This window comes from Pagrus major, chromosome 4 (genome assembly GCF_040436345.1).
Source record: "Pagrus major chromosome 4, Pma_NU_1.0".
NCBI classification, from domain to species: domain Eukaryota; kingdom Metazoa; phylum Chordata; class Actinopteri; order Spariformes; family Sparidae; genus Pagrus; species Pagrus major.
The window spans coordinates 13,794,019-13,808,549 of NC_133218.1; the positions used below are offsets into that span (position 1 = coordinate 13,794,019).

General features: G+C 39.9%; 1 protein-coding gene and 1 long non-coding RNA gene across 2 annotated transcripts in view; both read left to right on the forward strand.

Annotated features, from left to right (window-relative positions):
- Positions 1 to 1,253: 1,253 nt before the first annotated feature.
- LOC140994180 (uncharacterized) lies at positions 1,254 to 2,298 on the forward strand. Its single transcript, XR_012178725.1, has 2 exons — positions 1,254 to 1,338; positions 1,806 to 2,298. It is a non-coding gene; the product is annotated as an uncharacterized lncRNA (long non-coding RNA).
- A 2,378-nt stretch (positions 2,299 to 4,676) lies between these two features.
- chsy1 (chondroitin sulfate synthase 1) overlaps positions 4,677 to 14,531 on the forward strand; it is a 74,645-nt gene continuing 64,790 nt past the window's right edge. Inside the window, exons 1-2 of the mRNA XM_073463788.1 lie at positions 4,677 to 5,370; positions 12,689 to 13,184. Of these exons, the coding sequence (XP_073319889.1) occupies positions 5,060 to 5,370; positions 12,689 to 13,184 (807 nt within the window). The 5' untranslated portion in view covers positions 4,677 to 5,059. The remainder of the gene's footprint in view (positions 5,371 to 12,688; positions 13,185 to 14,531) is intronic.

Below are 14,531 nucleotides of genomic sequence, written 5' to 3' on the forward strand. Positions count from 1 at the left end.
TGCTGGTCGCAACCATGTGGCTCTGAAAGTGATCAGACTAACACTTTTGACTTGGTAGGCTTAGCAGTGACAGGAGTGTCAACCAACTGATGCTCTGGCTCCCATTTAACTGAAAATAAATAATTCAGAGAAAATCTTAGTTACTAACAAATGCATTTCTTATTGGTTATCAGATTTAGTGACTCAAACTAACAATCAATTTCAATTATGAACATTTCTGCTGTTATGTCCTAGATGCCTATGTATTGCATTGCAGAGATATCCACTGCTAAGCAGCCAGGGACGGGCTGTCCCCTCTTGAAATAAGTCCTCCTGGTCTGGGAGGCGATAATGAGTCACTGTAGACTCTGAGCCCAGGGCTCAGCAACCTTTACTATCAAAAGAGCCATTTTTGCCCAGTCCCTCGCCAAAATATCTGTCTGGAGCCGCAAAACATATTTGTGTCTTATAATGAAGGTAACACGGCCTAGAAAGTCTAAATTAGCCTATCAGGAGTATTAATAGGCCTCAATGAGCATTCATTTAAATTTTCACATCACGTGGTAACTCTGCAGTGGCCTACTGATGCTTACAGTATAAGGTACTTGAACTTTACATTTCCAGTTCAATGATGCCATGTGTTGGTGATTTATGAAATAAAAGAGGTAGCCCACAATGAATAGAAATAGAGTAGAAATACAGAACTATGCAGACCTACTTAAGTCCTCCCTGTTAGTGAAAATGTACAAAATAAAAAGTATCCTCACTTGATAATAAAAAACACACATAGCAGCAGCTGAGATTTAAAAACAGTAAAAATAAAATAAAACCACAGGACAGTTTAAATTTTATTTTAGTCCATTTCACTTTGCGTTAATCCTTCTTTATTTATCCTCAGCCACATACAGCGATCAACCCTCAGGCTCGAGCATAAAACACAATGATATTAACTCAGGATCATTCAATTAATACAACTTGATAGAAAAGCCACAGGGAGCCACTGCAGAGGGGCACCAGAGCTGCAGGTTGCAGACCCCTGGACTAGCCTCTAAGGCCGTCCATTCTTGTATTAATACCTCCTGGCCTGAGGGGCGATAGTGAGTCGTTGTAGCCTCTAGTGTGCTGCAGGAGAGGATGAAGAAGTTGAGCTGGCTGGAGGGAATTACCCCATTGAAGTTAACAGCCTTACTTAGTTATTCAGTAAACATGAAGGTGCAGAAGGTCCAGAAAAACAAGTTATCATCAGCTCAGAAGAAACCACGTCCACAACAGAGAAAAGAAGTGACGTAAAAAGAAGCTAGACAGGAGTACATTTCCCTGGGGCTTTCCAATGCTCCAGACAGCTGTGGGAGTAAAAAGGTTAACTCGCAACGTTACTTTAGACCTGTAACATCAAATATTGACTGATTACCGAAACATACCTTGTGTAGCTAATGACAACAGAAACTGTAACAGTTGGCGGGATGTGACTGTTTTTCTTGTTATTGTGGCGTTGCTAAAGCTGAACTAAGTAAGCTACTGTATGATGTAAACATACCTGAAGATCATAAGGTTCAGCAGTTTGGTCCAGTTGCTTTTATTTATAGCAGATTCATTTAAATTGCGATTGTTTGGATACACTAGTAGACAGCCTGAAATAATGTCGTTCAATTCGTCATATTGTAGCCACTTGGCATTACTGTAATGAGATGAGCCAAGATGTGATGTTATGTAACTTCGCTATACATTTTTGAGGACATTACAAGGTTTATTACGCATGTGTAACTGTAGCAATGACACCTTTAGATATTGTGTACAGTAAGTAAATCATGAAATTCTTGCTCCAGGAAAGAACAAGGAGCAGCTCTGGCCTCTACCATCATGAAGAAATGACCAGGCCTACAGAGCTGAAAGATCCTGCTGCATCAAACACTGGACTAAGTGACAGTGACGAGTCAATATAAAGTGGCTGATGATCTCACTTATTAGTACTTTGTAAACCGTGTGCCCTGTGAAAACCATGTAGCTGTCTGATGAAAACGTTTTTTCTCTGCAGTCCATGTTTCCATTATGTGACAATATAAAATTGTTAGTTTTGTACGCAACTGTTCTACTTACTTTCTTCCTGAAAGAGGCCAGCTGGCATTGTGATGTATGTATTATGAGTACTGACATCATCTGAGGGAAATAATGAATAAATCCTGTCTGTAATGTAAAAATGAAATATCTTACTAATCATATTCACACTGTATATCTCTTAGCCTGGTCACATCACTGTTCACACTGTATATTAAACACAGTCCCAACATGTTCTAATAAAAATGTGTCTGAACTAAACTACCAGCTTTGTGTTTTTAGGACCAGAATTCCAGTCCAGCCACCCCCAGTGATGAAATACCACTCTGCCCTTTATTCTCATCTGCAGCTTTGTAAATTTTGTAAACTTTGTAATAAATGCCAAGGCATAAAAGGCTTTTTGTGTTGACAATAACTGAAATGAAACATTCCAACCTGCTGGAAAGGCTTTTGTGCCAGCTTTACTCAAATGTAGGTTGCACTGGTTGTTCAGTATGCCTGCTGACACAGACCTGTGTTTGTTGCTCCAATAGAATGAGCTGTTCTCAGAATTTGAATCAACGTATATCTATAAAAATGTGTGTAATTATTGTGTAAGAAAATAATGAAACAATGAAACCGAGGAATGGTGAATATATGGGTAAATAAATACATCTATAGTAGTAATTATTTCGGTCCTACAATTATAACAACTTGCAACACTGAATTGCAAAGAAACAAATGAAATATATATAATATATAACAAAAAATGTTTGAACTAAACATTGAGAAGAGAGGAAATACTGCCCCCCATTTGTTTGAAGCAGGTAGCTGGAAATTACAAATAGCTCCTTTAAATAGCGTTAAACCACTGGCAGGAGGCACACAAGGACAAAACAAGGACTACCATTACTTGTCGTATAAATATTCCCCAGGATGATTTTAGATTACTGCTAATTTGTTTCTGAATCTCCAGCACTAAAGCAAAATTGTGAATAAAAATGGCCTTAAAGCAGGTTGTGCATTGTAATCTGGGGGCCTAGGTTTTCCATCGTAGGAGTACTGGTTGTTCTCTGAGGCTCATTGTATCTTATTTCTCAATTGAGACTTTTTCTTGTAATAGTGTATTTATAGTGTGACGCTTATCTTCTTTAACTGCCTTGAAATAACCTGTAACGTCTGCTCTGGTGATCTATAGTAGACCTGGCAGGCCTGTGGCTTGTAGCCTGGACAATTAAGTCAGTAAAAAAAACCTTTATATGTTCAGAGGGGGTATACTAGTTTATAGTGTGTACTGTGTACATATACGTATATGTTTGTCAGTAGCAGATTGTGACTGTTCTGTTTTCAGCAGCTCAAATACAGACTGGTGATAATTAATTAGTTAATGAATTATCTTCTGAAAGGTCTGTAAGATGTCTATGTTGTTATGTATAAAGAAACATAAGAAAAACTTGGTAAACTGGAAAACAGAAGCAACACGATACAGATTTCACCGGACACCAGCGGCTGATTGTAGATGACAACAGCCACATGAGGGCGCTGGAGACTACAGAGCTGGCAGAGAGCTGTGCCAGATAGTCTGGAAGCTAAGCTCTACTTGGCTTTTTTGTTTTGGTTATGTTTTTTGTCATGTAGCGCAAAATTAGACACAAATTAACAACAATCACACGTATTTATACCTTAAATAATAAAGGAAAAAATATACCACTCGTGTTTGCAATGTATTTCCTCTTTACACGTTCACAATGCATTTTTAGTTTTTGCACTGGACTTGGTAGGTTTTATTTTAATTTCTGCCGTCCAGTTTAGCTTTCAGGGCGCTACTGACGCAGTGACGGACCATGGTCAAATCTGGTGTCACAATTATTATTAAAGTAATAATAATAAATGATAACTGTAATTAGATATGTTAATGACAATCATAGCTGATGTTGTTGTTTTAGGCCAGAGTGTGGTCATTGTAAAAATCAGTTTAATGTTACAGATGTGGTCAGTGGTCCTCTGTAGGGGGACGGTCCTTAATAAAAAATACACGCACATATACACAACAGTTGGAGGGAGAAGTCAACTACGAGTCCCATGGTGAATTTCGGCAAGAAACATCCAATCACAGGACTTAATATTGTCACATGCGCTGGTTACGCTGTTGAGAGAACTGATTTCGTTTAAATCAATTCATTGTTAATTTTGAGGTTATTGACGTTTGAATTGTGGCGCCGTGTTTTATTATCAGCTGCGACATCAAAGGGATTTGAAGTCAGTCCCGCTCTGACTCGTTCCTCTGTAGTCTTCCCCATGGCAACGCCAGCTGAGGCTGATGGTCGTTGTAGTATATAGAGCCGTTCGCTGTGCGAATGACGACTAACATATGATTTCACAAACAAAAAAGTCTAAATAATTGAAACGGGGTTCTAGTGTTAATTATATGATCGTAACTTTATTCCAGAGAGTCCTGGATCTCTGTGTCATCAACACTGAGGACACTGATGAAAAATCGAGTTAAATCGGAATACAGAAAAAAGAAGAAGAAGAAGAAAAAAAAATCACTTCCGGAACCAACGAACCCTCCCACTTCGCGAGAAATTCATCCAGCCACAGGCTACGGAAATTCCGTTGGGTCAATCCACTGTTAAACCCTTCGCCATCAGTGATCAGTCCGATATTCTTCCGATGGCGAGATAATGACGGTTACGGGGCCGTTACTCCAGGCACAGAAAAGACCTGCTGCATTTGTCGATCGGCGTTGAAGTTTGCCGATGATCGATATCGACGGACAGCTTGATGATCAGCGGGGCAGCCGGAGAGAAGCGTTCAGGTGGCTTCAAGGAGACTGCTGTGATGCTACGTAGGCAACTGGAAGAAAAGGGCTTCTCTACCATGAGGGAGTGTGTGTGAGCCCGGGTTTCTGGAGACACAAGAGCGCTACCAGTCCGCCTGTGCTAGTTTTTATTTCGGTTTTTTATTTAGTGAACTGTTAGCTTTTACTGATACGTTGTTTTAGCATACAGTGCGGATACAAAGCGGGCTGGTGAACTTTTGGGGAATGGCAGGTCGAAGCCGAAGAGCATGGTTTAGTGTTCTGTTGGGACTGGTGGTCGGGTTCACACTGGCTTCCAGGCTCATTTTACCCAAAGCGACCGAGCTGAAGAAAGCCGGTCAAAAACGAAAAGCAAACCCTGCCGGCTGTGGGTTGAATCGAGGGCTGAGGACGGAATACGGCGGAGTACAATGGCCACCGCAAGATAACGGTTCACCGGCGACCGAAAAACCAGGCTCCAGAACCAAGAATTTCCTGTTCGTCGGTGTCATGACTGCCCAGAAGTACCTGAACAGCCGAGCCGTTGCGGCACACAGGTAGGTTATGTGATGTGTTTCCTCTCAGTTTCCCACTGAGCTCTCGGTCTTATACGTGTCTTATATGGAAGATAACGGCCCAATAATATCACTTTAACTCTGTAGCACTTAAATGTGGCCTTCTTTATCAGCTCACCTGGACGGACATGGACCAAGATAAGATACAATTTTGGTGTAAAGGCCTCTACATACAGCAACGTTACAGTCACTAGGTAGTGAACAGTGTCAGCTATTGTCAGCGGTCCACACTGATCAACACCAGCCGGACCTTCAGGATAGTCTCAAAGCGAACGCATAAGAAAATGCCTAAATGTGCCAAATGAGGTTCTGCGTCATCTGTCGTGGTTCTGATCTGCTGACAGGTGACTCGTTACAGTTAAGTTGTGTTTAATGTAAAATTATTATTATAACAGCTTAAAGCTCAGCTTCCCCTGCATGTCCTCTTAAGTAGCTTTCAGGTGGGTAAAATCATGCAGAAAATATTTTCTATCATTTTGTGATTCTATATTGAAGCTATGATGTGAACACTTAGTGAAACCCAAGATTAGATGTGGATTTTATGGCTGCAACATGCCATCAAATGGACATTTTCTACACTACTGCATCATTTTAGAAGCACTTTTCCAAACTTCAGGGTGATAGATTTTGTTTCTTTGGAAACTTTGAGATATGAGACACCTAACAGTTATTTCATTGTCAGTCTGATTATATCTTCCAAGTAATCAATTAATGACTAAACCTAAGAAATATAGGAAAATTTAGAAATATTCCATATTCCATATCTCCCAGAGTCTTAGGTGATGCCTTCAAATGTCTTCCTGTGGCCAACAAACAGTATATTTATTCTAATATATCTAGTTGAAATGTTTGGTAATCTTGTTTGACAAATGATTTCTCAATTATCAAAACAGTTGACAATTAATTCTCTCCTGAGTGAGTAATTGATTCAGTACTAAGTTAGGCTCTCCACTATCGTTTAAAATAAAGCTGTGTGGGTTTGATCAGTGCTGCACAGAATGGGTTTGTACTGACTGAGGCAGGTCAGTAGGGCTTAAGAGGATATTATTTAGCTCGGTAACTTGAGGTGTCTCATCTGTTCCAGTGGCTAAAACGCAATACTGTATATTGGGTCTTCTAGTCCTGCAAGAGGACTACAAGGCAACCGGGCGGTATGCCAAACCAGGGCTTCTCAAACCTTTTCATTTCAACAACCACATGAAAAAATCACATCAGAGTTCTGACTGAGGGCTGCTTTTCCTCACTGCACTGCACACAGAGTTATATTGAGTCAGTCATGTTTCTGTAGAGACATGTACAACAATTCTACTGAACATGTCCTGTGACCTCAGACAGAAGCTCATGACTCTCATGTAGTCATCAACTCCTGCACTGATGACATATGTTCAAGCCTCAGTAATAAGATGGAGTTTTCCTGAAAAATAAAGTACAACCTAGAACAGCAGATATCTACAGTATTTCCGTACTTCATGAAGTGTTCTAATGTGCCACTAAAATATTTTTCCCTATGCCCCAAGGCTCTGATGCTAACAGTTGATGTTCGTTCGATTGTTGTGCTGTGAAGGCCTTCTCCAGTCTCTAGTTTCAGTGAGGACACATCTAGACTGCAATGTGTCTGACAGAATATTCACCAGCAGTAGGATCAGTTTTTTCTGTTAAAACAGGCCAGTGTTAAAGGATCTATTTGTAATTTCCAGCTCCCTGCTTCAAACGAATAGGGGGCAGTATTTCCCCTCTTTTCAATATTTAGTTCAAACCCTTTTTGTCATTTATCTTATATTTCATTAGTTTCTATTTGTTTCATTATTGCAAGTTGTTAAAATTGTAAAGACTTATATAATTACTGCTATGTATATATTTATTTACCCATATATTCACCATTGCTCAGCTGTATTCTTTTGTCACACAGGTTTTATTGGTATACATTTATACTAAATTCTGAGAACAGCTCATTCTATTAGTGTAACAAACACAGGTCTGTGTCAGCAAGCATACTAAACAACCCTTGTAATCCATGTTTGAGTAAAGCTGGCACAAAAGCCTTTCCAGCAGGTTGGAATGTTTCATTTCAGTTATATGTCAACACAAAGAGCCTTTTATGTTTTGCCATTTATTGCAAAGTTTACTTAATTGACAAAAATATCAGTGCAACAGTGGACACTGAAATGCCACTCCTTTTTTAGAGGAAGGAATTTGTAATAAATGAAGGCTTGTTACTGCAACAGTCAAAACCATAAATATAGAATACAAAAATTACAATAAAGTTGTAAGGATATACTATAACAAATACCATAGCAAGTATGTATGTTTTAGACTCAAAGCTATACAGTTTTGTGCAAACCTCTTCATCATGGGATGTGTAGAAGTTCACAGTATAAAGAATATGTGTCATGGGATGATGTCAAAGATATATGCTAATGTAATGTATAGACACAGATGTGCACTGGGGGGTCTTATTGATGAGACCATCTGCAGATGAGAATAAGGATATATACAGTTTGAACTCTGTAGTGTTTTGAATGTTTTTGTAAAGCCTCCTGTACATGTAAGATATGATTAGTAAGATATTTCATTTTGACATTACAGACAGGATTTATTCATTATTTCCCTCAGATGATGTCAGTACTCATAATACATACATCACAGTGCCAGCTGCCCTCTTTCAGGAAGAAAGTAAGGAACAATTGTGTACAACGTTGTGAAACGATCTTATATTGTCACATAATGGAAACATGGACTGCAGAGAAAAAACGTGTTCATCAGACAGCTACATGGTTTTCAGAGGGCACACGGTTTACAAAGTACTAATAAGTGAGATCATCAGCCACTATACTGACTCGTCACTGTCACTTAGTCCAGTGTTTGATGCAGCAGGATCTTCCAGCTCTGTAGGCCTGGTCATTTCTTCATGATGGTAGAGGCCAGAGCTGCTCCTTGTTCTTTCCTGGAGCAAGAATTTCATGATTTACTTACTGTACACAATATCTAAAGGTGTCATTGCTACAGTTAGACATGCGTAATAAACCTTGTAATGTCCTCAAAAATGTATAGCCAAGTTACATTACAGTCTCATAACCTTAATGCCAAGTGGTCACAATATGATGAATTGAACAATAATAGTCTGTCAACGTATCGTATGATCTTCATGTGTGCTGTTTGTGTATACGTTTACATTACAGCTTACTAAGCTCAGTTTAAGCAACGCCACAGTTACAAGAAAACAGTCACATCACAACTGTTCCAGTTTGTGTTGTCAGTTACACTAAAGATATGGTTCTGTAAACAGCCAATGTTAGGCGTTACTTACTGGTCTAAGAAACTGTCACAATTTCATCTTTTCACTCCCACAGCTGTCTCCATTATTGGAAAGCTCCGGCAAAATGTACTCTTGTCTAGCTTTTCTTTTTTTTTACCTTGCTTCTTTTTTCTGCCATGGACGTGGTTTCTTTTCAGGAGCTATTGTTTGAGATCATGGTAAAAGTCATTTTTCTGGACCTTCTGCATCTTTGAGTTTACTGAATAACTAACTGAGGCTGTAAAGTTCTATGCAGTAGTTCCATGGACCTATAACTAGTGGACACAGCCCTCGAGGCGGAGCCCTGTTCATTCCTATGAAAGCTGTTCAGTGGCACATGAAGCCAAAAATGCTCAACCTCTGGGTTCCTTCAGCATAGCTTACGCATTGTGCGGCCCATAGAGTGTGCGCACTAGAGACTTCTGCCGACTGAACCAGCTAACTTCCCGTTTAGCGCCTGGCTAACTTGAATGAGGATAAAATAATTTAATCGTGCAGCTCTTCTAGACTTTCCTTATGTTATTGGACTGAATAGCTCAAATTATGACAGTTAAATGAGTCATTTCAGTGACCCTCCAAAGAAATGTATCCACCTTTTCACAGCCCCTTCTTTCACCATGTTGGCTTTTGGGAAAAAGTCTTTGTGGCCTGTAGTGCATCAGGTGACGATGTAATTACACAGTCTGGCCACCAGCAAATTGGCATCAGAGCCTGGTGCTCCTCCTGGGGGCTTGAGAAGTTCCCTCCAGCCGGTTCAACTTCTTCATCCTCTCCTGTGGCACACAGGAGGCTACAGTGACTCACCACCACCAGCTCGTCCTAGCGGCTTCGGGCTGCTTAGCAGTGGATATATTTGCAATACATAGACATCTTGGACATAACGCCAGAACTGTGACTTCTTCACTCGCTGTTGATAGGGTTAGTTCATTTTTTGAGTCTTTTAAACTCAAATTATGTCGACATCTGAAGGAAAATGCTCCTTTAAACTAAATTATTCTTTTATTTGCACCGGATTCAAATGCCCAACATCTGGAATGAGTGCTTCTTTTATCATGTGGACTAAGAGGACCTTTCAAGGGCAAATAGGACATATTGCAATATGGGCTGCAGCAATATACTGTTTTGATTGTATAATGTGGTATGAAATTTGACATCATACCTTTGTACATTTGCTCATCTATAGTGTTGAATTCTGTTGTACTGACAATCACATTATGTAGCTTTTTTTTAAAAACATTTTTAACATTGTTATGATGAACCGGGTTTTGTTTGTAGTGCACCTACATTATGTCTGACAAATTGTCACAAACCTGGGATTTGTATTTATAACAGTGGTGCTGCACTCAGAAGCTCCAAATTGCACAAAAAGCCAATTTCTACATAATGTTGCTTTAAAAAAAAAAAAAATCAAGTTTAATGTTTGTCAGGACATACTATTTTGGAGTTTGTTCAACCAAAATACCTTAATGTTTGCATTCTGTTAAGGGTGGTTATAACTAATAATAATAATTATGATAACTCTGTATTGTATCCCATGATATTTTCTGAGATGGTTATTGAACTGTGAAAATCTCATACTGTTACAACCCTAGTTGCTATCAGGGGTGGGCAATCAGGCCAAAAATTAATATCACGATTTATTTAATCACAGTGGTTAGCCACAATCTAAATTCCTTTTATCCCTTGATTTTGAAATGGGTTAGTAGACTGTAGAAGTGGGGCTATGTAAACTATAGCCAGACTTCATAGAGCCCATGAATTTCTCCAATTGTGCCAATAAAACACAACATTGCATTAAAGATAGTTCTTTTTTTTAGCACAAGCTCCTCATCCAGCATACCGTTAGCTATATCTCATGTTGCATTATTTACAATACGTCACCCAAAGAAGAGCCACATGAAGTAATTAATCCAATCACCATAGCCATCTTGTTACATCACTCACTTGGTTTGTTCTTTTAGTGTGGATTTACTTGTCAATGAGGTTATGTTAAGTTGGAAACAGAAATGGGAGGACATTAAATACCACAACATGGTATTTCACCAGAAAAATAGGTTGTGAACACCTTAAGAAACTATCACCATCTAAAATTGTCAGATCACCCACCCTTTCTTGACCCTCTGCTGGGTCACCATCACATGCAATGAATTGTAGTAATGAATAACAAACAAGCTGGATCGTTAATTCTCTGTTTTTCTTATGTGAAAGATTCCCTCTACTTTTGGTGGTACTTTAGCTGCGGAACCATCACACAACCAACCATTTTTCAACCCAGAGTCCAAACATTTCCTGTACTTTACAGTCATGCTTAGAGAAGCCACACTTGTAACTTTATGAATGAGAATCTTCCCACCTGTCTGCAGCTTCTCCCTGTGCTTACACACTGTCCAACTGTGCAATTAATGCTCTCCTGCCTTCCTTCAGCTTTGATTGACTTTATTTTGTACCACTTTTTTATTCTTAAGTTTAATCAAAGGTTTTCATGCCTCAAAGATTGTCCCAGTGGACTGTGGTCAGCTTTTTCTTATCTGTTCATTGGCTGACTGAGTGGCTGAACCTCCCACTAGAAACATCTACTTCAAGTTGTTTTACTCACTCAGAAGTTGTGTGTAGCCTTTGTCTGCCCCTTCTGTGGTGTATTTATGTCAGCATAAATAAGGAAGATAATCAAATTTTCCACAAATGGAAGCTGGACCTTTTACTTTGCATTGCACTCCCTCATCCCTGCCTGTTTTAGCTGCATTTTTGACTTTCCCTTCTTACATGCATGTGACAGAAACACGCATCCGTGCATTCACAAACCCAGTGTAGTGTAAAAATACCATCATTCGTGTCCATGTGTCTGCATCGATTTTAACGGCATTTCTTGCCCTTTGATCAGTACAGCTGTACAAAGCAGCTGCGTGACTTACTTCACTTGCATGTTACTGAGATGCATATTTTCATGCTTTTTCTTCAGACTTAAGTGCATGACTATAGTAATTTTGTATTAAGATGTGAATGCCACAGAAGTACACTGGTTGAGTGTGTCCAATATGGCGCTGACAGGACTGCAGCTCCTGCTGAGTGGCTGCTTTAATGGCGCAGCCTGTAAAGCAAGAGGTTCCACTCCTCCTAAGCTTATGGAGCAATGATGATTAAGCACGTACATAGCTTTTTTACTGAAAAATATGAGTTTGTCTTTTGTTTCAAACTAGCAGATACCATATACCACTGTACAAACTAAGGTATTTCTAATCTTGTGTCAGGAAAGTGCACTGTGAATTGGCTGAAGGTGCAAGGAGAAATCAATTAAAAGATTTTACCCACAGTATACATTCACTGTAGACAACATGTTCATATGGAGTAGATATAACGTTAAATTATTAGGATGCATGATATATATTGGGATAATTATATTGACTATTTATATGTATTGGTGAAACTAAAGCCTGTAAATAAAACCGATAATATTTATCCAAATTGCTTTTATTGACTTAACAAGTCGAGCGTCTACGCACGCTGATGCAGCTGATGGTTGTATGCACCTTAAAGTTGGTTTGAAATCTGCCAATTAACACAGAGAAAAAGAAGAAGAAGAAGATTTGCAAGACATATTCTGCAAATGTCCTGAGATTAGGAAGAAAGTCTCGGAGCTTTAACAAAATCAGATGGTTGCTGGTTCAAATTGCTGGCTCCGCTGTCTGCATGTCGAAGCATACTTGAGCAAGATATTGAACCCCAAATTGCTCCTGATGAGCAGTTGGCACCTTGCATGGCAGCCTCAGCCATCAGTGTGTGAATGGGTAAATGTGTTTTAAAGCACTTTGAGCAGTCAGTAGACTGGAAAAGCGCGACAGAAGTCCATTTACCATTGCAACAACTGCACTTGTGTGTTTGGACCAGGTTCTGCAACTGTTTGATTTTGGGCTGTTAGTTTAAGCTTTTATTTCCTGTTATTGTGGGTTGCTGATTCTTACATGTTACAGATAATCCCAATGTGTGTGTCTGTGTGTGTGTTTACAGGACGTGGGCTCAGACAATACCAGGTCGAGTGGAGTTCTTCTCCAGTGAGGGCTCTAACACTGGCATACCTATTCCCATAGTGGCTCTGAGGAATGTGGATGACTCATACCCACCCCAGAAGAAGTCCTTCATGATGCTGAAGTATATGCATGACCATTACCTGGACAAGTACGAGTGGTTTATGAGGGCTGACGATGATGTCTACATCAAGAGTGAGAGGCTGGAGAGCTTCCTGCGCAGTCTCAACAGTAGTGAAGCCATCTTCCTGGGTCAAACAGGCATGGGGGCCCGGGATGAGCTAGGGAAACTGGCCCTGGAGCCTGGGGAGAACTTTTGCATGGGGGGGCCAGGGGTCATCATGAGCCGTGAGGTCCTCAAGAGGATGGTTCCTCACATCCGAGAGTGTCTACAGGAGATGTACACCACCCATGAGGATGTGGAGGTGGGCCGTTGTGTCAGAAGGTTTGCGGGGGTCCAGTGCGTCTGGTCCTATGAGGTAAGATAGTTTAATTTTGGTTTTCATATAATTTTTTCTTCAACAAACTGTGAGGGAGAATTACACTGCGTGAGGTAAAAGGGACAGGTGTATGTCGGTTTTCTAAAAACAATTGAAAGTTGGCTGTTGTGGTTCGGTCCGTTTATAAGCACAGTCAAGATTTTGAGTGACTTATACAGTATTATCTTCTGCACCCTATGGGGTATCCATCCAGTTGGATGTGCTGGTAAAACTTCCAAATAAGCACCTAGGAGGATCCTGATCAGATACCTCAACTATGTTGACTGACTCCCTTGAGGAAGTAGCAGCTTTACTTACTATATGCTATCTGGCCAACCCAGCCACTCTGTAGAGGAGGGCTGGTAGCTGGAACATTCATTAAAGATTATCCACTAATATTTGATGCTCCAAGCAGTATAGCTCGCGCTTGTCACAGCCAGGTGCTACCCTGTGAGGATGCTTTTCCACTTGCACACAGAGTTCTCATTGTTTTGGTCACTAACTTAAGCTCATGACCATAGGTGGGTTGAAGTGTAGATCTACTGGTAATTCAAATGCTGTGCCCTCTGGCTCAGCTTCGTCTTCATCATGACGGTCTAGTAAAAAGCCCCCATTACTGCTGATGCCCACCAAATGCCTGTAAATCTCACATATACCCTCACTTGGGAACAAGACCCCTGGTGAGCACTGCCCACTGTTCTCCAGCAGAGAAGCATTGTGAATAAATCTGTTCAGAAATCATTGAAAAAAGACTTATAATGCTAGGACATCCAAATTGGGCCTTGTATTTTAGTGTTGCAAATTTTGTAATCCTGTTTTTCCGGGTTGGCAATCAGCCTGGTATGCAACTGAGACAAGGTGTGTTCAGTAAACGTAACATAATATCTCAAAGTAAAGAAACACAGGTACTGTAGACTATTGCCAACTTCCTGTTCATAGCCTCACTCTGTGCTGGGGATTTCAAGATTCTTACAATAAATACAAGGGGTGTCACGATTCTCCAAATCCTCGATTCGATTAAATTTTCGATTCTAAGGTCACGGTTCGATTTGATTCTCGATGTTTTACATAAATTTTTTTTAAAGCAAGGTTGCTATGCCATTTAAAGACTAGACTTTTATGCAATATAATATCTGACCTTTGTTCGCAATGTACCACACTACATTGTCAAATTTAAAACATTTATTAACAGCATAATGTAACAATAACTTATATCTTCAGTCAATTGGAAACTTAAACAAAATAACCTGCCATCTAGTTTCTCTTTTTGTAGCTGCAGTCTTCTTCACAGAAGATGACATTCAAGTTCACAACAAAATAAACAAAAAAATAAAATAGCCATGTCCA